Source organism: Triticum urartu, chromosome 6 (genome assembly GCF_003073215.2).
Source record: "Triticum urartu cultivar G1812 chromosome 6, Tu2.1, whole genome shotgun sequence".
NCBI lineage: Eukaryota > Viridiplantae > Streptophyta > Magnoliopsida > Poales > Poaceae > Triticum > Triticum urartu.
Window position 1 is genome coordinate 318,441,024 of NC_053027.1, and position 26,367 is coordinate 318,467,390.

The 26,367-nt window shown below is 48.1% G+C and overlaps 1 protein-coding gene across 2 annotated transcripts; it reads right to left on the bottom strand.

Annotated features, from left to right (window-relative positions):
• Nucleotides 1-2,053: 2,053 nt before the first annotated feature.
• On the bottom strand, nucleotides 2,054-22,238 carry LOC125513358 (early nodulin-93-like). 2 transcript variants are annotated; one of them, XM_048678456.1, is made up of 4 exons: nucleotides 22,065-22,237; nucleotides 21,753-21,814; nucleotides 21,601-21,676; nucleotides 2,054-2,461 (listed from the first exon to the last, which is right to left on the bottom strand). In XM_048678456.1, exons 1-4 carry the CDS (start codon nucleotides 22,126-22,128, stop codon nucleotides 2,370-2,372), a joined length of 294 nt encoding a protein of 97 aa, XP_048534413.1. In that variant the 5' UTR covers nucleotides 22,129-22,237; the 3' UTR covers nucleotides 2,054-2,369. The 2 variants fall into 2 exon arrangements, with proteins under 2 accessions (XP_048534413.1, XP_048534412.1); XM_048678455.1 differs by lacking the exon at nucleotides 2,054-2,461 and adding an exon at nucleotides 20,080-20,375 and having other exon boundaries at nucleotides 22,065-22,238.
• Between the last annotated feature and the right edge of the window lie 4,129 nt (nucleotides 22,239-26,367).

A 26,367-nucleotide genomic window follows, 5' to 3' on the forward strand; every position in this document is an offset into this window, starting at 1 on the left:
CATGGCATCCTCTTCGCACAAAGGAAAAGGGGGTTTGAATGAACTAGTAGGACCCCTCGACAGCACCTTCCTACCACCAGATATTCCATCCGCCGAGGAGTTGGACTCCTTTGTGCCACAGGTGTGCCAGCCTGCTACACCACCGACGAATACAAGATAAGAATGAAAGGAGAGATGGGTTGTTGGGGATTCGTCTATGGGCACATCAAGGGGCCTGCGCCATACTTCGTAAGCCAACGTTTTGATATCCTATCATATCTCCTTTCCTGCTTCGATATCTAAAAAACATGTCAGCTGATTGCAGCAAGCTGCTAGATGTGCAAGCAAATGTTGGCTTGAAATTGAGAAACAATACGAGTTGTACTGGTTCGGTGCCTGGTACGTGGAAAGAAAAGAGAAGAAGATGTTGGAGGAGAAGCAAAAGAAAGAGCATGGAGCTAAGCACTAGAAGCAAATTGTGGAGTGGTGCGCTAGGAAAAAGGCCAGCAAAGATCTAGCGAGTTAGACTAGATTTAGGCTTGTTCTACATTATGATGTGTTCAGTACGACCAAAATGAGTGAATAAAGTGGGTTTGTCTACAACTACTCTATTGTCTGCTCTTGTTTCAATGGTCGCCTGCATCGAAACTAGGAACCATAATAACATACAGATGAAAGTAACATTATCCATAATAGCGCAAATCATAACAGAGTTCTCACGCAACATGGGGTACAAGGGGTGCTAACTTGACAAATTCAGAATTCTAGACATAATGAAATCACTTCAAACATGAAGTTCAGACTTGTTGACAGCATCATATAGCATCGCCGAGCCATGGGCATGAAGGAGAGTGGCCACTCCACAGTGACAACATCTATAATTTGAGCAGGCTCTACAAATCCCTCAGGTTTGTTGTAACAATACAAGTCAACCATCTGAAATGCCTTGTATTCTTTTATCATCTTCCGAACTGTGGAATCATTGGTAAGTTCAGCCATGGTCATCCTGCCGCCTATGTTCCACCTCAACCACCCACTTAGCTCATCCTTGTCTTGCATCTTGACTTTAATATCCTTCCGTAACTTCAGCTCAACCTATTCGTGCCACTAAACTTCCACATGATCCTGCACTTGGCATCACCCTGCTTCGATAGTACATAAAATCATTTTGGCCTAACCCGTGTTGCACCAATTGTTCCTTTAGATTTTCAATAGTGATTGAGTCTTCCAGCCATGGCTCAGGTGCTGGTTGACGGAAAGATGCTTTGTGCACAATGAACCTAACCATCCACGGCTTACCGATTTGCAGCAGACAATATAAACAGTTAATCAACTTTTACATTCAGATCATGGACCCACAAACTCGCAGAAGAGATTCATGATTCATCTCAGCACACAAAAAAACTTGCCCTGGAGGCAGATAGGAAAAGGGCCCAAACAAATATTCTAAAACACTAGGGTCATGGACTCGTACCTACTAACAGAGTTCATCATTCATCTCATCATACAATAAACACTTGCCCTGAAGGCAGATCGGAGGGGGGACGTCACCAGTGATACTTGTAACACAAGGAGTTGATGGCGTCAGAGAAGACAAATACCTGCTTGCAGCTCCTATGGCCAGAGGGCTTGGCGACGTCCTTCATGATAAGGAATGGTGACATCCTTCCAGACTCGAGCGAGGGTGGGCTAGCTCGCTCCATGCAAGCCCAACCAACAGGGTGACACCATATGTTCACATGATATTTTTCCTAATACTCCCTCTGTTCTTAAATATAAGTTTTTTTAAATATTTCAATATGAACTACATACAAATGTATAGACGTATTTTAGTGTAGATTCACTTATTTTCCTGCGTATGTAGTCTCTATTGAAATCTCTTAAAAGACTTGTATTTAGGAACGGAGGGAGCATGTATTAGTGTTTTTTCTAATATGGATTAGGGAGACAAGAGTATGTCTTAGTGTTTTTTTCTAATATGGGTTAGGGAGACAAAACTATTTTTGAATATGGTCGGCCACTCCAGATATCTAGCGAACAGCCAACTTGGTCTTCCAAAATTGCTGACATATCCTTTCTTTGGCAGATCAAGAACCAAATTATTTTGGAACTGAAATTTCGGTTCAGTTATTAGTTTTAACTGAACAGAACTGAAGTACACTGACAACACAACAACAGTTTTAACTAAGCATCCCATCTCTTAGTCCACTTCCAATTGGGAGCAAACGGGGTCCACTGCCCTAGCAGGCAGCAACTCTCTTTAGTCTTTACATTGCAAGGTTAGGTACAAAATAAGCCTGAAACTTACAGTCGTGCATCACCATCCATGGATGGAACAGAGGGGAGTTTTGACGCGATTCGCATCAGCCTCGGTTCTGTACAGTCCTGGATCAAGTCGACTTGTCGATCCTCCCAATGGTGTTCTGTCTTGCGTTCCGCAGGATGGTTTTATCTGCGGTGATGAAGAAGCCAGCGATACAGGCTGTCCAATAAAAACAAGGATATTGTTTTAGTAAACTCCCAATTTTGTGTTGCATGAGCATGGCAAACAAGAATGATCATCTTTCTGAGCTACAGATGAAGCAATAGGCATGATCCTTGAACAAATGGCTATGATCGATCTGAAGTACGATAGCAACTTCTATTGTGTTGAAGCCCTGCCAGCAACTTGATACTAATCTCATCGGGATAGCCAAATCATTCAGTGCGAATAAACAGACATAATCGCATAAATCTAGCAAAACATGTGGAGTTTGCAATGATTCCAAATTTGCACCTTAAACGAAGGAATAATTAGTAGAAGCAAAAATCCAGTACCAGATATTGTTCAAGAACTCACTAGTCGAATTAAGATTTAAGCGGAGGCCCTTGTGTAAATTATTAACCTCTAGACAGAACAAAAAATGTTGCATCTACTGTCAATTCTAAGTAGGAAAAAATTGCACTGGATCTTGGTCCAGACTACAGCAATAGGCTGGGCATTCGGTTAGACTGAACGATCAGTGTGGTTCTTCAGTGGTGTCAGAGGCGTGGGTCTCATCTCTTAGTCCATCAGGGATAACTAGCAAATATGCCCGATGCAAAGGGATAAAAGATAACTCGGCACCCTCGTACTAAAAGAATATACTGCGTGCAAGGCACAAGAATTAGTCTCTGCAGGTGTGGCAGAGATAAAAGAACCTACAAGAGTTCTCGAGCGCAAACGTTCATTGATTTGCCTTCCAGCGAGATGTGCTCTCGCACCATCAGGTTGCCCTACGCGGAGTCAATGCATTTCTTAATATTTAGGCTTACATGGAAATTGTTGATGTGGTCACACCTAAGATCATGCTTTTTCCCTGCTAATCTCTCTCTCCATACAGATATGGCCATTGGCCAAAGTGTGTTTTCTCGGTCGGAAGTTCCAGTAACAGACCTATTTTTTCAGTCCCTCCAGAAAATGTTGTTACCGTTTGGAAAAAAATGGATGAAAAGAATAAAGATGGTTGCATTGATTTGATTATGTGAACGCAGAGAAGAGAATAATATATGTAGATACGATGCCAATTTAATGTACCGAGAACTAAAAACGCAATCAGGTCCAGGTCATGCTACTGTTCGTGTTGATCGATTACCACTCAGAAAATGGTGGCTGCCTTCCTCCGCAACCTTCTCCTGGCCTCGGCAGAGCGGCGCCTCTGCTTTACGCCAGCACATACATGCTACTCGCCACCTCCTTCCTCCTCCGCGCCAACGATGACACTTGCGTCATTGTGGATTGTTTCTATGGATCACCGTTGTGGGACCCCTGATCCTGTCTTTCGTGCACCAGTCTGGAGCTGGCCACTCTGCTCTGCTCCCTCGGCCTACGGTCATCAGGCAAAGAGTCTCACGCACTGCAGCTGCCCATTGGCGCGAAAGGCAGCGGGACCGTCAAGTTTTACAAGCTGGCGCACGCCCTGCTGATGGCCCACACGCCGCTCCTCGTTGACTAGGTGCAGCTGCTCAAGGTCTTTTGTGCCTTCGACCACGACAACAAAGGCTACATCTCCCCCCGCCAAGCTCGCGTGCTCCATGGCGAGGCTGGGCCAGCCGCTCATGTTTGATGTTTGATCACGCTTGATGTTTGATGTGCTCAGGACCATGACACATATTGGGATAGGTTGGGGGACACCTTGGTGGCCAGCCGGACCCGGTGCGTCGTCAGCGGCAGTGACGGGCACAGCAGGTCTCGAGCTCACCGCCCCGCTTTGCTCCCTCAGCCTGCGGTCAACAACGAGTCTCGTGCGCTGCTGCTGGCCATCGATGACAACACCGAGAACTGCGACACCTTGATGCGGGACGCAGCCGCAGACTTCCTGCATGGGGAAAGCAGACGAGGAAGAAAGAATAGGGGTCATGTGTCAGCGAAGGCAGAGAGGAAGAGTCTGTCTCAGCTCGGAGTACTGTGTGACAACGGACGAAAAAAGAGGCGCGAGCGTCGAGCAGGTGCCCTCGTAACACGAGAACAACGGGGAGGCATAAGGCTGGCGGAAGTGGGGAAGCCAAGCTTCAATAGGAACTTGCAATTTCCTAAGGCTGGGAGCATCAGGCAGCTACCCTCGCCACGCGAGAACGACGGGGAGTCACGACACGAGAATGACAGGGAGTCGTGACGCATGGTTTCTCAGTGCAGTGGCGTGGGGCATTCGGACGAGACGAGCTAAGAAGACTCGGACCTTATTTTTCACTTGCAGGTGGCATTGGGGTAAATTTTGGCAGCTCTAGGGGCAATTGCAATGACGTATGGAAAAACAGGACAAATCAATCATGCCTTTAATATTATTACGTGTGAGATTAGTAAGGATATCTTTTTGTTAGGGAAGTGACTTGGTTCAGCTAGAAAGATAAAGATATCGTCTCTGTTAGGGAACTCGAAATTCTATTCTTAGGCATCAATCGAGTCTTCCCTAAAGGGACACCATGTGCCACACAAGGATTCTGGAATAGATGAAAATGAAATAGTAAAGATCTAATCCCCGCCCCCAACCTTCTCTCTCTATCATCCCCGACACTATGGTCGGCCAACCTTCGCACCTCGGAGCCCCACTGTGTCATGTTCATCGGTCTTAGGACCAGTATCAATCCTAGCACGTGACTTGGTATCAGACATACCGGTCCTCGGCGCATCCCACCATCGACCTCCAAGGCCTCCCTTCCATAGATTGTCAAGCTCCTAGACAAGAAGCTTTCTGTGCAGAAGAAGGAATTTGAGACAGATATTGAAGAACCCAAGGAGCAAGCAGCAGCCAACAGGTTGTCATTGTATGCCTGGAGAAGGGCAGCCCTAGTCAGACCTTCAACAAGGACAAGCACAACCGCCACTGCAGTCCCTCCTCTGATCTAGAGGACCACGCCTACGCCTACGCCTACGAAAGCAGGAAAATCGGCACCTAATACAAACCAATGAGTGCGACCTACAACAGCAGCGGAGGAACCTCCAGCAGTAGAGATGGAGTGCCCTCCAGAGGCAGCCATGCCACCAATCGGAAGGGCGGCAACGCGCACAACAGCAGTGGTAGCAGAGTTCTCTCCAGTTGGGGTAGTGGCTGCACAAGCATCAGTAGATTGCTCGCTCCCCAGTAGCAACGACCACTCATCTTCCCAAGCCACCAGCAACACCTTTGTTTCCAAGGGGACCCTGCAGATAGATTCCTCAAGAGATTGCAGTCACGCGTGGAAGTGGCATGTCCTGTCCATCATCTCACTAAAAGTGGCACTGTTGCGCCGAGGACGACATTGAGGAGCGGTCAGTGACCACGACAAGATGTCACTTTGTCCATTCCCGCGCTTACGGTTGTTATTACTCCTAGACAACTCGGCTGCCCTTGGCCTTGGAGGACTCAAATTGGTCCTTGCTCTTGCCCTTGCCGTACTTCATCTTGTTGCGGACAACTTCTTCGCCGGTAGCGTAGCTGTTGGCGATGTAGAAGAGCTCACGAGTTGTCCAGGGAGCCTTACATGCCATCTTGTGATTGAGTTCCTGCTCTTGAGGCCAGCGAAGAATGCGGCATGACATCACCGTCCCGGACATTCCTCAAGGAGTTCTTCACCTTGGATAAGCTTGGATGTATTCCTGAGGATCAGTTAGGTCTAATAATTCCTACGCTTGTTGTAGGTACCTTGGAAGTTGCTGACGACGAAGGTCTCGAGGTCTATCCAGTCCTTGATGTTGTCCTGAGGCATAATGGTGAGCCAGGCTAGAGCCGAGTCCACCCAAGTTCAAGGACAGGTGTCGGATCACGACGTAGCCGTTGCCGCCAGAGGGCACGCACGCACACCATATGATAATCAACCAATCGGATATACGGCAGCGCCTCACCTGTGCACTTGTCGATGTTGTTGACTCGAAAATGTGGTCGGGGCATGTCGTGCGTACGACCATCAATGGGATCATGGTGATCCCTTTGCGGTTCGAGCACAAAGAGCAGAATTAGCAGAAACGCACAAAGTTTACCCAGGTTCGGGCCGCTGTGAAGCGTAAAACCCTACTCCTACTTTGTATATTGGATGTGTATATGTCCAGTTAGAAGGAGAGCACGTCCGGCAAGGTGCTCAGAAAATGCTGCTACGCGTGCAAATGGACAGGGTTTCGACCTTTGTCAAGGTAGCCCTGGGCCTCCTTTTATAGACTATAAGGGGTCACCATAGTGGCAAAATGGTAAATAAACATTGTAAATAGTGGCTATGGTGCCAAATACCTAACTCTGACGGGTTAGAACAAACGCATTAAATGCACCGTGAGGTGTCTTGTGGATGGAGCTCCCCGGCAAGGTTGGTCTCTCCTTCTGTGTCGTTCGCCCATCTACCTTCTATTGCCTTGACACATCATTTGGACGGGTGTCACTAAAGTTGTATCTTCAGAGGCGAGCTGCCACGTGCCCAGACAAAGCTCATCTAACTACCTGCCCACTCAACACCTAATCGACAAGTGACAGCCTGATCGATGAGGTGGAGCGGTGGCAAGGTAGTGGGATTCTTGCCGGGCTCGGAGCTTTGTCGGTTTCTCCCCGGCAAGGATCTTGCGGGGTCCTCTAGCCGTATCTTCAATATTTCTGATCTCTAGCTCGGTGATCTCCTTTGTATGCTTGTAATCTGATCTTGAGTTTTAGCTTTAGTTATCCTCCGGCAAGCCTTGCCATCGAGAAGGCTACTACTGCCTGTGCATGAGTCCGGGGTATTAAAACCCCAATTCTTAATACACCGACAAGAGCCCCCGGGCCAGGGCCACACACGCATGCGAGGCGTCGTTGGGCTAGGCCCAAACAATGCACAGGCACGCGTGCAGAGAATAACTCCCAAACAATGCACAGGCACGCGTGCAGAGAATAACTGCTACAATCTATCATAATCTTTTTTACTGCGCCTCCCACAACGCACATTAAATGCAGAACGTGGGAGAGGTGGATGAAAACGGCTGCTGCGGTAATGTGCCTACAAAAGCACATCCACGTCGGATCGTAAAGAGCCAGCCCCGCTTCTTCCCCGTAAAAAGGAATCCGCAGGGGCTCCTCATTTACCTTCCCTCTTTCCAATCTAGCAGTTGCCATCGTCTTCTTCCTTACGCCCTCAGAACAAAGCACTCTGCATCCATCCACTGCTCCACACTCCCACTCCTCCTCAATCCTTACTTCCAGAACAGCCATGGCACTGAAAGCAAGCAAGGACAAGGTGGAGAAGATCCTCAGTACGGACGCGGAGGCATGGCGGAAGCAGCACGTCGTCTTCGACCTAGTTCTGGACAAGAGTGATCTTGTTGAACGGTACGCCTACATGTGGGGGAGAGAGATGAGAGCTCACTCCGCCCCGCATGTTCTTCCTGGCTCCACCAAGAGGAACACGATCAAATATTGCTTCTTTGTTGCTTATTTCTACTGTGGGCTCTGTCCCCCTTTTTCTGATTTCTTCAATGACATCATGCATACATATCGAATCTGGAGATGCCCTTTCTGGCTCCATCACTTGGATTCCTAGGCCTGGGACCAAGGATATATATCTTGAAGGAGCAGGACATAAGAAATGGGAAGAATGGCGGGGGGAGTGGTGCTGGATCAAGGACGATGATTTCCCCCATTTTTGTTTGCCCCGGCAGACCAAACCAGTTCGCGGCAAAGATTGGAGCGGCCATGACAAGGATGACCAGAAGCTCGCGATCGCCATCACCAAGATCCACCGTCTCAGTTTTGCCAAGCTAGCCATTGAAGCAGTTGTGCAGACTTCCTTCGCCGCCGAATCGCCCCCCTGCAGAACAAGAAACAGCCGGCTTGGGAATACAAGAATGTTGCGGATGTCATGAGGCTACACCCCGGATTGAACAACAATTTGACGGTCGTGCAGCACAATGCTCAATGCCACACGCTGTTTAGGTCAGACGGCAAGACCAAATTGCCGGCAAGCGTCGTCCCCATGTGCAACAACTCGGCCTTGACCGCAATCATTGCGATGATGCCATAGTGCAATGCACATGGAGTTGGAGACTGGGCGAAGCCGCCCAAAGAGGGCGTGCAGGAATTCTTTGATACCCTTTTGGAGAGAGTTGTCAGAGAAGAAACAGATCTCATCCGCGACACCCCCGACGAGGAGGTCGCCTATATTGTGAGCAGAGCAGAGAAAGCTCAGCTTGCTGCGGCGGCCGGTGTCTCTAGTCATTTGGCAGCCGAAACTGGCGAAGAAGAAGTATGGATGCCTGAAGATCTTGCTGACAAAGATGTGGTTGCCGATGAGCAGGCGATGAAGTTGTCAGGAGTTCCACTGGCAAGGGGACAACCGAAGAGCAAGAACACGAAGAGCCCCTATTCCGCCAAGGAAGCAACGCATCCTCCACAAGACTGCTTCTAATGACCCAGTACGTCCATCATCTTCAGGTGGTAAAACTACCGACAAGGGACCAGCCGGCAAGACTTCGCAGCGGCAGGGAGCTCAATAGCAACCTGCGCGGCGCACAAGACAGACCGCCGCGTCAACAGCTGGAGCATCAAGGTCGTCGAGGATTCTGACACCAAGGCCATTGAAGAAGCCATCCAGCCCATCGTTGACAAGGTAAGCCAGGTGAAGAGGGTTGAAGGCCAGTGTAGGGACTAGTCGCCACGCCTCGTCTTGTCTTGCCGCCAACAGTCCATGTAAAAGACAATATTTCTCTTAAGTTAGAACCGCAGCAAGTTATCTGATGTAATATAAACTATCTGTGTTTGATGAATATGTGTTGTTTCCCCTTGTTCGATTCCGTTTTTGCATGGTATGTTTCCTACACTTTTTGGAAACTTGTCGGTGCGCACACTTGACGCGAGCGCTTGAGGAACGGATCCTTTGCAGCTTGCTGGAAATGTCGCCGTCGGCAAGGTCTCTTGGGGGTCTCAGCGCAACTGCTTATATTGTTGAGCGGACTCGAAACAAAATAAGAGCGCAGCTAATCGCGACAAGGTTCCCTCGGGTGCACGTTTTCCATACAAAAGCCAAAAACGTTCAAGAAAGCTAGCTCTATAATAAAGAAAATTGTTTGTAAGTTTTTCAACTTAGCTTCTCCCTTTGTTGTTGTGGAATAATAAGCTGAACGTCACTTGTTGGTGTCCATACTATCACTCCCCCCGGCAAACATGCACGTGAGGGAACCTTCTGTCCTTTTGAGAAAAAGAAAGAAGAGAAAATAACGATATGGAACCTTGACGGTTCGTTAATTATCCATACAAGGCAAGCATATCACAACATCACGGAGAAACACATATCTTTTCCCTAATAATAAAGCACGGATTGACTGCGTCGGGTTCACCATCGCGGCTGTTTTGCAGAAAAATCCCTGTGATTTCTTTTATTCAACCCGCAGTCACGTCCCTAAGTGAAAAGCGGTTCGCCATTGGAAAAAAAAAGATCACCTGCCTCCCTTCGTACCCCATACCTCCAGCGCTACGGCTCGCTTCACGCTGGCGGCAAACCACCCCGCCGTCCACCTCGCCTTGCCACGCGCCGGTGGTGGCTGGTCGACCTCCACTGCCCCCCGCGCACCTTCTAGCACCACCAACCCCCCCCCCCCCCCCCCCCCCCCCCCCCCCCCCCCCCCCCCCCCCCCCCCCCCCCCCCCCCCCCCCCCCACGCGCCTTCTAGCACCACCAACCCTGCTGCTCCCTCCCCTCTCCCATCCCGATTTTGACGCCTAACCCACCCCTCCCTCTCCTTTATGAGCACAGCCTGCTCCGTCGGCAGATCCTTCTGGTCGGATCTGACCGGATCGAGGCAGGGAGACCCATGCTCCCCTCATCTGGTGGGATCCCCTCCTTCGGTAGGATCTCCTCATCTGGTGAGATCCCCTCCCCATGGCTCCAACCATTAGGCAAGCACCCATAATAAATTTTTTACTGAGTAATTAATGTATTGAATGCAAGATTGCATTCTTGCAGGGACAGAGAATGGAACACCACCTTCAGTTTCTTATCTGATCCCACCTTCTGGACTCCATGAATGAAGTAAGATAATAATCCATTGGTCAATTACATTGCCTCTTTTGTTTTGCTTTGTTTGTCCCGCTTAATTCCTCATGCATTAAACATAATGTTTTTTAGTGGGCATCAGACTTGGTTCAGATGGCTTTTGTTGTGAAAGAAAAGTTATCTTTCTGAAGACTGTACTAATCCTACATCACATACTTGATTTTTTTTTTTGCATAATTTTTTAGGCCTGGTGAGTATCAACTGGCATGGGAAATTAAAGAATTGCATGAGAAGAGTGAGGACGACCAGCAGGTTGGGCTCTCTAAGGAATGCTCATACGAGCTCGCTATGGTGAGGATGGCTTAATGAATGGACATGTCAATCATGCTTAGCCAATTGGGCAGTCAGAAGTTGGAATCGAACCCGAAATTGTGGAGTCCATGCTGACAGCCCTACCAGCTGGGAGGTAGGAACAACCTTTTTCCCCTTCTTTTACAAATCAAATATTTTGATATGCAAGATTGAATATTAAGGCACTATTTTAAATCTATTTATTGAGGCAAGGACATGGAAATAACTATTTTTTTCTCACGTTCCAATGCACGGGCCGAAGGTTATGCGTGTGCAAACCCGTACATATATATCAACATTTTCGCGTGTGTGTTGGAGCTTTGTCTGTTCGTATACAATGATTAGCGCATGGGTTCTGTTGAGCCAGGATGCTTCCTGATCGGTAGGGGGTTCCCTGAAAGAGCTGGTGTGGATTGATAGCCTTTGGGTTTTTGCATGGAGTGGCCGCGATATTTATTGGGACTAGAATGAATCTGAATTATGCATAGCGATTGGCCATCTACTTAGTTATTGTAGGTGTTCTGTTTCAGATAAATATAGATATCTTTGAATCCACGAGAAACTTGCAGTATAATTCTTTAGTTCACATCCTTCTGCTTGTGCAGATCCTAAATGCATTTTTAAATGTACCATGTGATTCATTTTTCATTCTTGCTACCCTCTAGAGAAATTATTTGCTCTACCTAAAGTAGGGCTCCTGTGTTGGTATTCATGGCCGATTTGTCTAATTTATGATTAGTAAATTGTTTGGTCTAATTTACTACCTGCTTAGTCTTGGGAATGTGGATGGCTTCGATTTGTTTTGTGCTTATTCTGCTTATTGTTTGCAAGCGTAGTGTTTCTTGCACAAGCATGATGATGAGAGAATAAATCGTAGTTCTCTGAATGCATCCTTTTGCCATTAGGTGAAGTATTAGGAAAAGATCCTTTGTGCAGAGTTGAATTGTTTACATGGAAACAACCATTCGGGAATACATAGTGTTTTTTATTAGTAGAAGCAAGATATAAGCAAGATACAGGGAAATATTGGGCCTAAGAACTTCTTTTTCGGTTTGTTTACTTCTGCGGCGTGGTTGGCCCCTTAATTAGTAGGTATATATAAGCACTACTTCATATATTCGGACCCCCTATTAATAGTTTATTGCAAGATTTCTAATATTTAAGGAGGGATCCAGTCTTAATAGGTGTCTGTATGGCACTTTTGAGGACTTAATAATCGAATTTTTTCGTTGCAATTTCACACTTTCAGGAGTCTGATGGGCAGGTTATTTAGGTGTAGGGAGTAGCCTGCTGATGGTGGCCCTCACGTCCAGCTCAAATAATAGAGGGCGTGGACCTGTTGGGGGAAGCACATACACCTTGGTTTTAGTGAGCAGGTAAATTAATAATCCACATTGTTTACTCTATGATTTTGCTTTGATGTTGTTGCTATGATCCAGAACACTGATAAATACTTCTCTCCATTTCACAATGATACGCCTGTTAATGTACTATTGTGTATGCTCTTACTATTCTACACAATTTGGATTATATCATGTCATCGTTGTTGACATATATTGGATTCTTCTGGTTGTTAATAGGTAGGAACCTCCTCTTACTTCGACAGAATCAGGAACCCCTTCTTTCAGATTCAGTTGATCATCATGTTTGTCGTTCAATAAGTAGAGGCTCACTGTCTGTGTGTGCGCAGGTTTCCGAAGAAAGAAACACTCAATGCCATTTGGTTGTTTTCAATGTGCCAATCTCTACATTCATAGTACATCATTGAGTTTTACCTTCAACTAGACTCTTTCTGCGTTGGTGATTATTTATTTATTCCTTTACAGTTTAGATTAGCTCTCTAACCATTTTGCAGCCTCCTTTTTCTGCACTTATTCAACTACTTATTTATGTACTCATATCTCGCCAATGGTGTACTTATTGTTGTGTGTAATTTAATGTGAGGCACTGCACTCATCCGTGCCGGCATTATTGAAATGAAGGGCAACATGATGGAAGGCTGGAGCTGCGATTAGATTTCTCCAAGATATGACAGTGTTTGTAGTCATGGTTCTGGTAACTGTCTTCGATCTCCATGTGCTAACTGTTTGTGAAGACGGAAATGCGAGTAATGTTCTTCTTAGTGATGCTCTTTCCCTTTTGATTCGTACACTGCTAAACTGACCACTGATCTCTAACCACTTTGATTCGTAGATTGCTGAATTACCCACATGAACTCTTGTTGCCACACTTCGTAAACTGCTGAATTTCCCATTATGTCGCTTGCACCTGTGCCATATGGGGAGTGTCTATTGTGTTTTTAACCCGTCAGCTAAGTAGATATTATGTTATCAGTGGCTTGATTTTAGTCCACAACCACATCTGTTGTATCGATCTGTCCTTGGAATTTTATTTTCTCCCTGTTTAGTTGGGAGATTTTTATGTGTTTTCTATTTAGCCTGCTAAGTAAGTATTATGGGTAAAAGCATGATGGTATTTTGTGGTATATTCACTCCATCCTTTCTCAGTGTCGTGGCCAATTACTACACAGTAGCCATTTGCTTGCATATCTGTACTGGAAAGTCTGGAGCATATTTAAATTCATTTATTACTAATTAATTGCCTATGTTTCCCATCGACTATACGGTAAGTTACCAAGTACATTTTTATGGTTAATTATTGTTTCATAATTCTCCTTGCAGCTTCATTGTATCGGCAAACTCCCCTAATCTCATTTGGTGAAAATTCTTAACCTTGGTTTTCTCACTGAAAGTTCCTGATACTGTACGAAGTTATCAACATTTGGTTTGCTCGTGTCTCGTGGAATAAGAAGTTTTAGTGCTGTGTATGGAAGAACAAGCGGCGCGCTCGCTTGGACCTTTGACAATGCCATTATCATTTCTTACGCAAATGTTTTTTGCTCTTCCTGAGAGTGTGGTGCTTAAGACATGATCTATACATGTCAAAATGATGCTTTATTGTTCTCTGAATCTGTTTATATCTGTTTCGTGACCTGAAGTAGTATATTGAGTTGTAAATAGCCACAGTAAGGGAATAATTTCAGGTCAAAACTTTTCTTTGTAATGGTCGTAATCTAGCTGTGCAACCAACGTTTCTAAAGTAATGACCCTTTGTTCAAAGAAGCACATTGTTTACACATGGTAAGTGTACTTTATTCTTTAGCAAAAATTGTTGTTGAAGGCCAGGCTTGATCGTATTCCTTTTGCTTTGTTGTTTCACTCGAGTGTTTCCTTTCGCTATCGTATTGGAAATGAGAGTTGTCAGGAAAACAAATAAGAATTCATTTCACCATCGAATGAGGGATGAGACTAACTAGAGACATTATTAATTGTATTTTTAATTGACATTACTAATTATTATGTGTTTAAAAAGGTTGGAACGAGAAAGAGGATGGTGATGGTCTAAACCCGCGTGCACTCAACAATCGTCTCTTCTAAACGTCTCTTCTAAATCCTGTGCAGATTAATAAACGTCTCTTCTAATCCTGTATCAGTGTTGTCTTGTCCTTGGTTTTGACCACTATGTCATCCATATATGCTTCCACATTTCTGTGCAACTGAGGTTCAAAACCAATCTGGACTGCTCTTGCAAATGTTGAACCAGTACTTTTCAATCCGAAAGGCATATGTATGAAGCAGTACATGCCACATGGAGTAATAAATGCGGTCTTCTCTTCATCTTCTTTTGACATGAAAATCTGGTGATACCCGGAGTAGGCATCAAGAAGAAACGACAGCAAGTCACATCCAGCAATGGAGTCAACAATTTGGTCGATGCGCGGCAAGGGAAATGGGTTTTTGCGGCAAGCTTTATTTACATCTGTTTAGTCAATGCAAAGACGCCACTTGCCATTCGCCTTGCGCACAACAAATGAATTGGCCAACCACGTAGGATGGAGTACACCTCTGACCAAACTTGCCGCTTCCAACTTCTTTATTTCTTCGGCAATAAACCGTTCCCGTTCCAAAGCTTGCTTCCGCACCTTCTGCTTGACGGGCCGCGCGTGAGGGAAGACGGCAAGGTGGTGCTCAATTACCTCCCTGGGAACATCAGGGATGTCAGATGGTTGCCATGCAAACACATCGACATTTGCCCGCAGGAAGACAACGAGCGCGCTTTCCTATTTGTCCTCAAGGATGGAACTTATGGTGAAAGTTCCCCCCGTGTCGTCCTCCTTGCGGACACCTTCTTGGTCTCTGGTGGAGCAGCCTTGTTCTTCGACGGGAGCACAGCACTCCAAAGAGGCACGCTTGCCGGAGTCGGTAGTCTTGCCAGTCTTCCTCTTCTTCCCCGGGAGCTTAGTCGGCAGGAGCAAGTGCCTTGGCGGCAGATGCTGTAACTGCTTCCCGGTGAAGTTGTTCAGCGCAAACCAGCGCATCCTTGTCAGAATGGATGGTGATGACGCTCATCGGCCCTAGCATCTTCAACGTGTTGTATGCATAGTGGGATGCTGCCATGAATTTTGCCAAGGCCGAGCGGCCAAGGATCTCATTATATGGCAATGGAATCTTGACGACGTCGAAGACAATCATCTCTATCCTGTAGTTGAGTTCGCTGCCAAATGTCACCGACAGAGTTATCTTGCCCTTTGGCTGGCTCCTTCCTGGATCGATCCCTTGGAACGTGCCAGTCTTCTTCATCAGATCATCATCAGAAATCTGTAGCTTCTTGATCACATCAGGTGAAATCAAGTTGAGACCAGCCCCACCATCAACCAACATTTTTGTCACTTTGAGGTTGTGGATTGTTGGTGAAAAACAGCAAGCACCCGACCGCAATTGTGCAATCAGGGTGATCCTCAGCGTCAAAAATGATGGGCGTGTTGGACCATCTCAATGGCTTCTAGGCATCAACAGCTAGTTCTGCCGCATTGACTTCACGCGCCCACTTCTTGAGTTGGCAATGAGAGGAGTGCAAAGATGCACCTCTGTCAATGCACATTGCTTCTGTGGCTTTCTGGAACTCATGTTCACTGGACTCGTCTTCATCCTCTTCGTCCTCGTCATCATCATCCTCTTTCTTGTCTCGACCTCTAGCAAGCTTCACCCTCTACTGCTTGGTCTTGCCGCGGCGACCTCCTCGGCTACCACGTTTCTTGCCGGACCCACTTGCACCGTCAGCCTTCTCCTTATCTCTCTTATCATACTCAGCCTTCTACTTCTCGGCAAGCTGCTCAACTTGCCGGCAGTCTTGAAGGTCATGGCTCTTGGTGCGGTGGATCTTGCAATACTGCTTGCCGGAGCCCCCGGTCTGGTCAGCAGCCGCCAAGGCTTGGCACGACGCGCACCCGGCAACCTCTTTGCCGAAGCTCTCAGCCTTAGCCTTCTGTCGGGGCCACTATTGTTGGATCCCTCTACGGCGAGCACAACTTTACCCTTGCGATTCCTGTTGCGCTTGCGTTGCGGTTCTTCTTCGGGGCGGTGGCAGCATCATCGTCTTTTGAATCAAACCCTGCGCCAACCTCCTCCCCAGGAAGTCTTCTTCCTTCCTCAGCCCGTGCACACTTGTCAGCCAGAGCATAGAGCTCAGCGACATCCCCCACCTTGTTCATGGCCATCTCTTCCTGCATCTTGCGGTTTCTCACATTCTGTCGGAACATGGCAATGATTGCTGCGGGGTGGACATCGGGAATGTTGCGTTGTACACGGCCGAATCTCTGTATGTACTTGTGGAGCGACTCATCTTCTTTCTGCAGTATCAACTGCAGATCAGTTTCTTGGCCTGGAGCTTTGCGAAGCCCCGGCAGCTTGCACTGCAATGGTGTAAATGCTTAAAGCATCTCTAGCAGCCCCGCAAAAAGCCCCGACCCGCAAAATAACCGCCAAAATGCGGGTCGGCGCTGAAAATCCCGCCCGAACAGACCCCCCAAACGCGGCCGGCCCACAAAAAATTTTAAGGGGCGAGGGAAAATCTTAACCCCAACCGCGAATACGCAGGTTTCCGCCTCGCCCCTACGGTGCCCCGTATCACAGGAAAGCGGTTGGCGGGAGGGACATTTCAGCCCGCCCCCTTTCCCCACCCCTTTCCGCCGCCACCCGCCATTGGTTTCACCCGTCCGCCGCCACCGATTCCGGCCAAATCTGTGGGCGGAATCACGCCGCGGGGGCGTCCCCCATCCTCGACCACCGATACGCTGCACCCCCCCCCCCCCCCCCCCCCCCCCCCCCCCCCCCCCCCCCCCCCCCCCCCCCCCGGGATCCGGCGAGACGAGCCCGCCCTTGGTCGTCGTCGTCGCCGGGGATCGACCGCCCTCGAGTCGCCCGAGATCGCCCGCCCCACTGGTGAGTGTTTGATTGTGCTTTGTGCCGAGCGCTATGCATAGTTGATTGACGCGGCGAGCGTTTTCGTTCATGTAGATGGAATTTAGCCCGTGCAAGAAGTTTTTGCTCAATGATTCGTCCGATTCGAACGACTCGGATGTTGAGACGCTGCTTGCAAACTATCGGCAACAGACGTTGGTGATGGTGCTTGCCGTGAAGGAGCACGAAGACGAGAACCGAAAGAGGCGACGAGGATCGACCGTCGGGCGTCTTTGCATTCCTCGAAATCGCCATCTCGAGAACGAGATGTTGATGCAAGACTACTTCGCGGAGAATCCAACATATCCACCACACCTCTTCCGGAGAAGGTACCGAATGCACCGATCTCTCTTTGTGAAAATTGTTCAAGCTTGCGAGGCAAATTGTCGATATTTTACTCAAAGAAGAAATGTCGCGGGCTTGAAGGGATTTAGTGCATATCAGAAAATCTCGGCAGCTATGCGGATGATTGCATATGACGTTCCGCCTGACTAGGCTGATGAGTACCTTCGCATTGGTGAAGATACCACAATTCAGTCAGTGCGTAGGTTTGCCAAAGTGATCATCCGTGTCTTTGGTCCTGAACATCTTCGGGCACCCAACGAGGATGACACAAAAAAAATTGATGGCATCTAACGAGAGGAGAGGTTGGCCTGGCATGCTAGGTAGCATTGATTGTATGCATTGGACTTGATTGCCCGAAGGCATGGCAGGGAATGTATTGTGGCAAGTCTCGTGATGCAACAATTGTGCTAGAGGCCGTAGCATCCGAGGATTTATGGATTTGGCATTGCTTTTTTGGCATGCCGGGCACTCTCAATGATATCAATGTGTTGCGACGGTCTCATTTGTTTGCTAGGCTTGCTAGTGGTGATGCTCCTGCTTGCAACTACTGGTAGGAACAGGATCCCTACCAGGGCGTGGTCTCAGGTTGTAGGGGTGGAAGGAGGGATGACGTGGAGGAAGGCGTTGTCGCCGGCGCTGGGGCGCCGTCATTGCGTGCGTGCGCGCGAGAGAGAGAGCAGGGCGGCGGTTAGGGTTAGGTCTCCCGGCTCCCTAAGGAAGCCGAGCAAATATGATTGCTTCTTGCTTAATCCCAAAACGGGTCCTTACACGAGTTTATATAATCCTCCTAATAAGATAATTGGGCTAAGCCCCTAATAACGATAAGATAAACTAGGCCACAACTGACTGGGCTAAGCCCCTAATATGCCGGTCATAACATCTCTCCCCGCCTGCACAAACAGCTCGTCCTCGAACTGGAAGGCGGGGAAGATCAACGATCGCCAATCACCTCTGCGTCACTGGGGCGGGCTGGTCGCCGAGCCCGACGGCGGCGGGGTCCTCCTCAATGTAGTCTGCAGCCTCCAGGTAGAAGAGTCGTGGGCAGACGTGGCCTGATATGTAGGGCTTGTCGCAGTTGAAGCACAACCCTTGGCGGCAACGCTCGAATTGCTCAGCCGGGGTGAGCCGGCGGAACGGGCGTGCCGCAGCCGCGGCGAGGGGCGCCGCGGAAGCCTAGGCAGGCCAACCCTGCGCGGAAACTTCCGACCAGGGTGGCGGCCCAGCGGCCCGGGGCGGTGGCGCCTGCTGGATGGCTGCCGCGCGACACTCGAACGCACGGGCGTAGTACATGGCCGTCTGGAGGCCCTGTGGCCCGCGCATCTCCACGTCCACGCGAATGTGGTCCGGTAGGCCGCCGACGAAGAGCTCAGCCCGCTGACAAAGCTCACCTAACTACCTGCCCACTCGACACCTAATCGACAAGTGACAACCTGATCGAGGTGGGGCAGTGGCAAGGTGATGATATTCTTGCCAAGCTCGGAGCTTGCCAGGCTTGAATCTTGATGGGTTCTCCCCAGCAAGGATCTTTCCGGGTCCTCGAGCCATATCTTCAATATTTCTAATCTCTAGCTCGGAGATCTCCTTTGTATGCTTGTAATCTGATCTTGAGTTTTAGCTTTAGTTATCCTCCGGCAAGCCTTGTCGTCGGGACTCGGGAAGGCTATTACTGCATGTGCATAAGTCTGGGGTATCAAAGACCCAATTCTTAATACACCGACAAGTACTGCAGCATGGATACAGGAGCCAAACATCTTCGACCCAACGTATGTCGTGCCAGGAGGACTCAGGGAACGATGGGGCTTGTTGATGCGACAGTCGTTGTTGTCGGCGATGGCGGTGAGGTTGTCTCCCTCCAGGTTGTGACAGACTTGGCATCTTGTCTCGAGAGTCTTGCACATCATGGTCCAGGTTGATTCACAAATGGGTGGCCAACCAGTTCTGAATAATCAAAGATGATGGAAAGGAGCTGCTTTTGGGGCAGTTCTAGGGGCGATGGCTGTAGCAGCTGAGGGGATTAGGTAGGGGAATTTGATGGTATCACCGAGTATGGCTGGGAATGATAGACCAAGGTTCAAGGCCAAGGCCAAGTGGACCAATGACAATATATGTCGTGCAAAAGCCATTGAAGCCAAGGTGGGTTCACTCCTACTTGAGCTCCCTATGCATTTGGATGAGGCATGGCTACTACCTCAAGAGTGGAACCTTGTGTTTGATTAGGCATGACGATGACCACCACGGAGAAGTGACAAAGGATTGCAAAGTCCATGAGGAGGAGCAAAGAGAAGAAGCTGGAGCCCAAAGATCCAAAACTGGAAAAGCCTCTGGACACCCCGAGGCCCTGGCCACCAGGAGAAATTCTCTAGATACCTCGGGTCCCGGCCTCCAAACCCCCAGGTCCACGACCCCCTGCCGACCAACTTTCTAGATACTAGGTCTACAGGTTCCATAACCCCCAGGTCCCCGTGTCCATAGTGTACCCTGTGGCCCTGGTCTTGTCGGTGTGCAAATGATGGGAAATGTTCCTTGTACCCCTCCCTTCTCTCTTCCCTATTACCTATATATTGTGTACCTCCTTTTTCTAGGGTTAGCTAAGCATAGAGTAAAACTTGAGGGAGCTTTGCTCAATCTATATCCTCTTAGTAGGATCAAGGCTTCCTCATTGGGGAAGAATCCTATGGATTTCAAAACCTCAACATCTTAGAAGTTGGAAGAACTATCTCAAGACCTCCAACTCTGCTAGAGATTTGGAGAAGAACTATCCTTGTTGTTCTTGGATCTAAGATGCATCTCTTAGATTGACTTGCGTTTTGAGTAATTGGAGTGGATCTTGTCCTTTGAATGATTTTCATCTTGGTTTCCCTTTTTCGCCCTTGATTCTTGTGTTGCTTCTCAAATCGACCTCCAATTCGTGAAGATCGAGCCACCCTAGCGGCTTGCCCGGTATCAGGGCAGCTGCATCGTTCTGTACCAAGGAGAGAGAGTAGTGTACGGGAGAGAGACAGAGAAGATGGCAAGCTTAGAATGGGCTTGACCAGGCCTAGTACCACTAATGTGCAATTGACGATCGCTCTCCTAAGATTCCAACTCCCAATACATGTAAATTAAAAAAATTCTTGCCTTGGTTGAATTGGTATTGCAACCTAGTTCAATACCTGGGGTAGAATATCTACATTAAAACAAAGCCTAACTAATTTTGGTTCACCAAAAGTGATGACCAAATCAGGTAACGAGATGTTCGGTTTTGGTCATGGTTCTTTGGTTTGGGACTCCGATTCTCGGTTAATATGCCCACTATATAAGGTGATATGCTCAGAAAATGCATACAATTATTTCACCCATCTTACTCCTCACTGGTCAGCACAAGATAATGACAGTAGCCAACGGAATTTTCTTTACAAAAGTAAAAGCTTCACAAATTAAAGAGTTAAATCCAATATCTCACCTTTTGTTAGTACTAGTAAATGTGTAGCAATGCACGTTGATATTAGCCTGTATATTTATTACATGGGGATATTAGATAGGATATTATTTGCGCGTCAATTATGTGATTAGCGCTGATGTTTATATTTGGTATGATATTGGTTGCATGTTAAAAATGTTGAGCGCTCACCATTGAAGCAATCTAGATCGTTGGATTGACCTGATTTGATGGCCGAGATTAGTTGGATCTGCCCCTTGGGTCTTTTTATATTGGTATAAATATAGATATGCGTGTGTAAAAGAGTCAACCATGAAAGAATTGCAGAATGTTTTTTGCTGGATGTGAATGTTATGTTTTACATCAACATGATGAGCCACTCTAACAGGATATGTAAAGTTAATCCAATCTAGAGTAGATAATTACACACACACACACACAGGAAACAGCAGTAAAATGATAAACTGGAAACATAATCTGCACCCCGAAGCTGCCAAAGTGCATGAGATTGGTCAAAAAAATGAACAAAGAAAAGTGTATGTCAATCATAGAGAACCGGTGCATTGAAAATTATTGAAGACTAGCATTGTTTGTGAAAACAGGGCCAGGTGGCATAAGAAGATATATGGCCATGCACATAACTGAATAAGGGGACAATATGATATTGTTGTATGCAAAATAAGGTCTATATGATGTTGCCAGTGCATGAAAGTAGACTACAGCCAGAACTACACTAGCTCGGCAAAGACAGTTTTGAGTAGCATAGTACCTGCCGATATGATGAGTGCTTGTGCGGTGTAGTTCAGATTATGCTTAGCCCAAGGAAGGACACGGCAAGCAACCAACTGCACAAAATTAAATTTAACAGAGGTCAGAATATATGCAAGTATGCACACAAGAATTCAGCACACAAATACGCACCGTGGGAACCGCAACCACAGTACCAGCAATGGCGGCGTTCTTCCCTCCCAACAAGACAGCCTCTGCAACAAGATAACGCATCAGGGAATCCAGGAATCATCTTCCGCTTCCCACACTGAGAGCAGAAATCACGCATCAGGGAATCCAGGCAGACACGAGACCCCATGTCCACCTACCATAGCGCAAGAACAAGAATCTATCCATCCGGTTGGACCAAACAACCGCGTTCCGCCTTGGTTTCCCGATGGATCTGCGATGGTGTGGCCCGGTGGTGGAACTGAGAGAGGAAGAGCGAGAGGGTCTTTGGGGTACCTCGGACGGCAGCGCTGGATTCCTCCTCCTTGGGGGATCGGACTAAGAAATTCCTGGCGGCCATGGCTCCTCGCTCCGTTCTGTTTCTTCTCCCTGGCGGCTCCTTTCCCCTATAGCTCTCTTCCGATTGAAGGAAACGGTGGGTGACCCGAGTTGCCTTGTTTCCGCTGTTGGTGCGGCCCCACTTTGCGACCTGTAAAGGCATCTCCAGCCGTTGGCCCTCAGGGACGTGTAAAAGCGTCGTCTAGGGTGAGCCGGTGCAAAAAATAACTTTAGAGGCAAGTCAGTCACACCCAGGGCCGCCCCCAGGCGTGTATTAAAATAAAAAAAAAGCCGTTCGATGAAGTTATGATAAAAACTAGTTAAATTTCGGTCAAACATAGCAAATTTCAGTGAAATTCACGCATTTTCGTTACATTAACCTAATCTAAAAAAGAAAGGGGCTGAAGTTGTTGGGGAACGTACCAGAAATTCAAAATTTTCCTACGTGTCACCAAGATCTATCTATGGAGAAACCAGCAACGAGGGGAGGGAGAATGCATCTACATACCCTTGTAGATCGCTAAGCGGAAGCGTTCAAGAGAACGGGGTTGATGGAGTCGTACTCGTCGTGATCCAAATCACCGATGATCCTAGTGCCGAACGGACGGCACCTCCGCGTTCAACACACGTACAGCCCGACGATGTCTCCCACGCCTTGATCCAGCAAGGAGAGGAGAGGTTGAGGAAGACTCCATCCAGCAGCAGCACAACGTCGTGGTGATGGTGGAGGAGTGTGGCAATCCTGCAGGGCTTCGCCAAGCACCACGGGATATGAGGAGAAAGAGAGGGAGGGCTGCACCAACGAGAGAGATCAAATCGCGCGTATTGGGCAGCCCCTAGGCCTCATATATATAGGGAAAGGGGAGGAGGGTGCGCCCCCTCTAGGGTTCCCACCCCTAGAGGGGCGGCAGCCCTAGATGGGTCTTGGGGTGGCGGCCAAGAGAGGGAGAGGGAGAGGGAGGCGCACCAGGATGGGCCCTAAGGCCCATACCCCCTTAGGGTTTGCCCCCTTTCCACCTCTTAGGCGCCTTGGGCCCTCGTGGGGGGGGGGCACCAACCCACTTGGGGCTGGTCCCCTCCCACACTTAGCCCACGCAAGCTTCCGAGGTTGGTGGCCCCACTTGGTGGACCCCCGGGACCCTCCCGGTGGTCCCGGTACATTACCGATAAACCCCGAAACCTTTCCGGTGACCAAAACAGGACTTCCCATATATAAATCTTTACCTCCGGACCATTCTGGAACTCCTCGTGACGTCCGGGATCTCATCCGGGACTCCGAACAACATTCGGTAACCACATACAAACTTTCTTTATAACCCTAGCGTCATCGAACCTTAAGTGTGTAGACCCTACGGGTTCGGGAGACATGCAGACATGACCGAGATGACTCTCCGGTCAATAACCAACAGCGGGATCTGGATACCCATGTTGGCTCCCACATGTTCCACGATGATCTCATCGGATGAACCACGATGTCAAGGACTTAATCAATCCCGTATGCAATTCCCTTTGTCTAGCGGTACGATACTTGCCCGAGATTCGATCGTCGGTATCCCGATACCTTGTTCAATCTCGTTACCGGCAAGTCTCTTTACTCGTTCCGTAACACATCATCCCGTGATCAACTCCTTGGTCACATTGTGCACATTATGATGATGTCCTACCGAGTGGGCCCAGAGATTGTTGGGGAACGTAGCAATAATTCAAAATTTTCCTACGTGTCACCAAGATCTATCTATGGAGTCATCTAGCAACGAGGGAGGAGTGGATCTACATACCCTTGTAGATCGCGCGCGGAAGCGTTCAAGAGAACGGGGTTGATGGAGTCGTACTCGTCGTGATCCAAATCACCGATGATCCTAGCGCCGAACGGACGGCACCTCGGCGTTCAACACACGTACGGAGCGGAGACGTCTCCCGCGCCTTGATCCAGCAAGGAGGAGGGAGAGGTTGATGGAGATCCAACAGCACGACGGCGTGGTGGAAGTAGCGGGATTCTAACAGGGCTTCGCTAAGCGCTGCGGGAGGAGGGAGATGTGTCACGGGAGGGAGAGGGAGGCGCCAGGCCTTAGGTATGGTTGCTCCTCCTTTTCCCCACTATATATAGGGCCAAGGGAGAGGGGGGAGGCGCAGCCCTTGCCCCTTCCTCCAAGGAAGGGTGCGGCCAAGGGGGGGAGGAGTCCATCCTCCCAAGGCACCTCGGAGGTGCCTTCCCCTTTTAGGACTCTCCCTTTTTTTTCTTCTCTTGGCGCATGGGCCTCTTGGGGCTGGTGCCCTTGGCCCATGTAGGCCAAGGCGCACCCCCTACAGCCCATGTGGCCCCCCGGGGCAGGTGGCCCCACCCGATGGACCCCCGGGACCCTTCCGGTGACCCCGAAACTTGTCCCGATGGCCGAAATAGCACTTCCTATATATAATTCTTTACCTCCGGACCATTCCGGAACTCCTCATGACGTCCGGGATCTCATCCGGGACTCCAAAAAACTTTCGGGTTACCGCATACTAATATCTCTATAACCCTAGCGTCACCGAACCTTAAGTGTGTAGACCCTACGGGTTCAGGAGACATGCAGACATGACCGAGAGGTTCTCCGGTCAATAACCAACAGCGGGATCTGGATACCCATGTTGGCTCCCACATGTTCCACGATGATCTCATCGGATGAACCACGATGTCAAGGACTTAATCAATCCCGTATACAATTCCCTTTGTCTAGCGGTATTGTACTTGCCCGAGATTCGATCGTCGGTATACCGATACCTTGTTCAATCTCGTTACCGGCAAGTCTCTTTACTCGTTCCGTAACACATCATCCCGTGATCAACTCCTTGATCACATTGTGCACATTATGATGATGTCCTACCGAGTGGGCCCAGAGATACCTCTCCGTTTACACGGAGTGACAAATCCCAGTCTCGATTCATGCCAACCCAACAGACACTTTCAGAGATACCTGTAGTGCACCTTTATAGTCACCCAGTTACGTTGTGACGTTTGGTACACCCAAAGCATTCCTACGGTATCCGGGAGTTGCACAATCTCATGGTCTAAGGAAATGATACTTGACATTAGAAAAGCTTTAGCATACGAACTACACGATCTTTGTGCTAGGCTTAGGATTGGGTCTTGTCCATCACATCATTCTCCTATGATGTGATCCCGTTATCAATGACATCCAATGTCCATGGTCAGGAAACCGTAACCATCTATTGATCAACGAGCTAGTCAACTAGAGGCTTACTAGGGACATGGTGTTGTCCATGTATCCACACATGTATCTGAGTTTCCTATCAATACAATTATAGCATGGATAATAAACGATTATCATGAACAAGGAAATATAATAATAACTAATTTATTATTGCCTCTAGGGCATATTTCCAACAGAGATACCTCTCCGTCACACGGAGTGACAAATCCCAGTCTCGATTCGTGCCAACCCAACAGACATTTTCGGAGATACCCGTAGTGTACCTTTATAGCCACCCAGTTACGTTGTGACGTTTGGCACACCCAAAGCACTCCTACGGTATCCGGGAGTTGCACAATCTCATGGTCTAAGGAAATGATACTTGACATTAGAAAAGCTTTAGCATACAAACTACACGATCTAGTGCTATGCTTAGGATTGGGTCTTTGTCCATCACATCATTCTCCTAATGATGTGATCCCGTTATCAACGACATCCAATGTCCATGGTCAGGAAACCGTAACCATCTGTTGATCAACGAGCTAGTCAACTAGAGGCTTACTAGGGACATGGTTTTGTCTATGTATCCACACATGTATCTGAGTTTCCTATCAATACAATTCTAGCATGGATAATAAACGATTATCATGAACAAGGAAATATAATAATAATCAATTTATTATTGCCTCTAGGGCATATTTCCAACAGTCTCCCACTTGCACTAGAGTCAATAATCTAGTTCACATCGTCATGTGATTAACACTCACAGGTCACATCGCCATGTGACAAACATCCAAAGAGTTTACTAGTGTCACTAAACTAGTTCACATCATCATGTGATTAAGACTCAATGAGTTCTGGGTTTGATCATGTTTTGTTTGTGAGAGAGGTTTTAGTCAACGGGTCTGCAACATTCAGATCCGTAAGTACTCCGCAAATCTCTATGTCATCTTGTAGATGCAGCTACTACGCTATATTTGGAGCCATTTCAAATAACTGTTCTACTTGGAGCTATTCTAAATTGTTGCTCCATTATACGTATCCGGTATCACTACTCAGAGCTATCCGGA

Excerpts from the sequence above, each read along its gene's own strand:
- LOC125513358 (XM_048678455.1), bottom strand. The coding sequence starts at position 22,128 with ATGGCCGCCAGGAATTTCTTAGTCCGATCCCCCAAGGAGGAGGAATCC. Across the intron at positions 21,677-21,752 it reads CTGTGGTTGCGGTTCCCACG|TTGGTTGCTTGCCGTGTCCT; the intron begins GTGCGTATTTGT and ends AATTTTGTGCAG. Across the intron at positions 20,376-21,600 it reads AGCACTCATCATATCGGCAG|AACGATGCAGCTGCCCTGAT; the intron begins GTACTATGCTAC and ends TCCTTGGTACAG.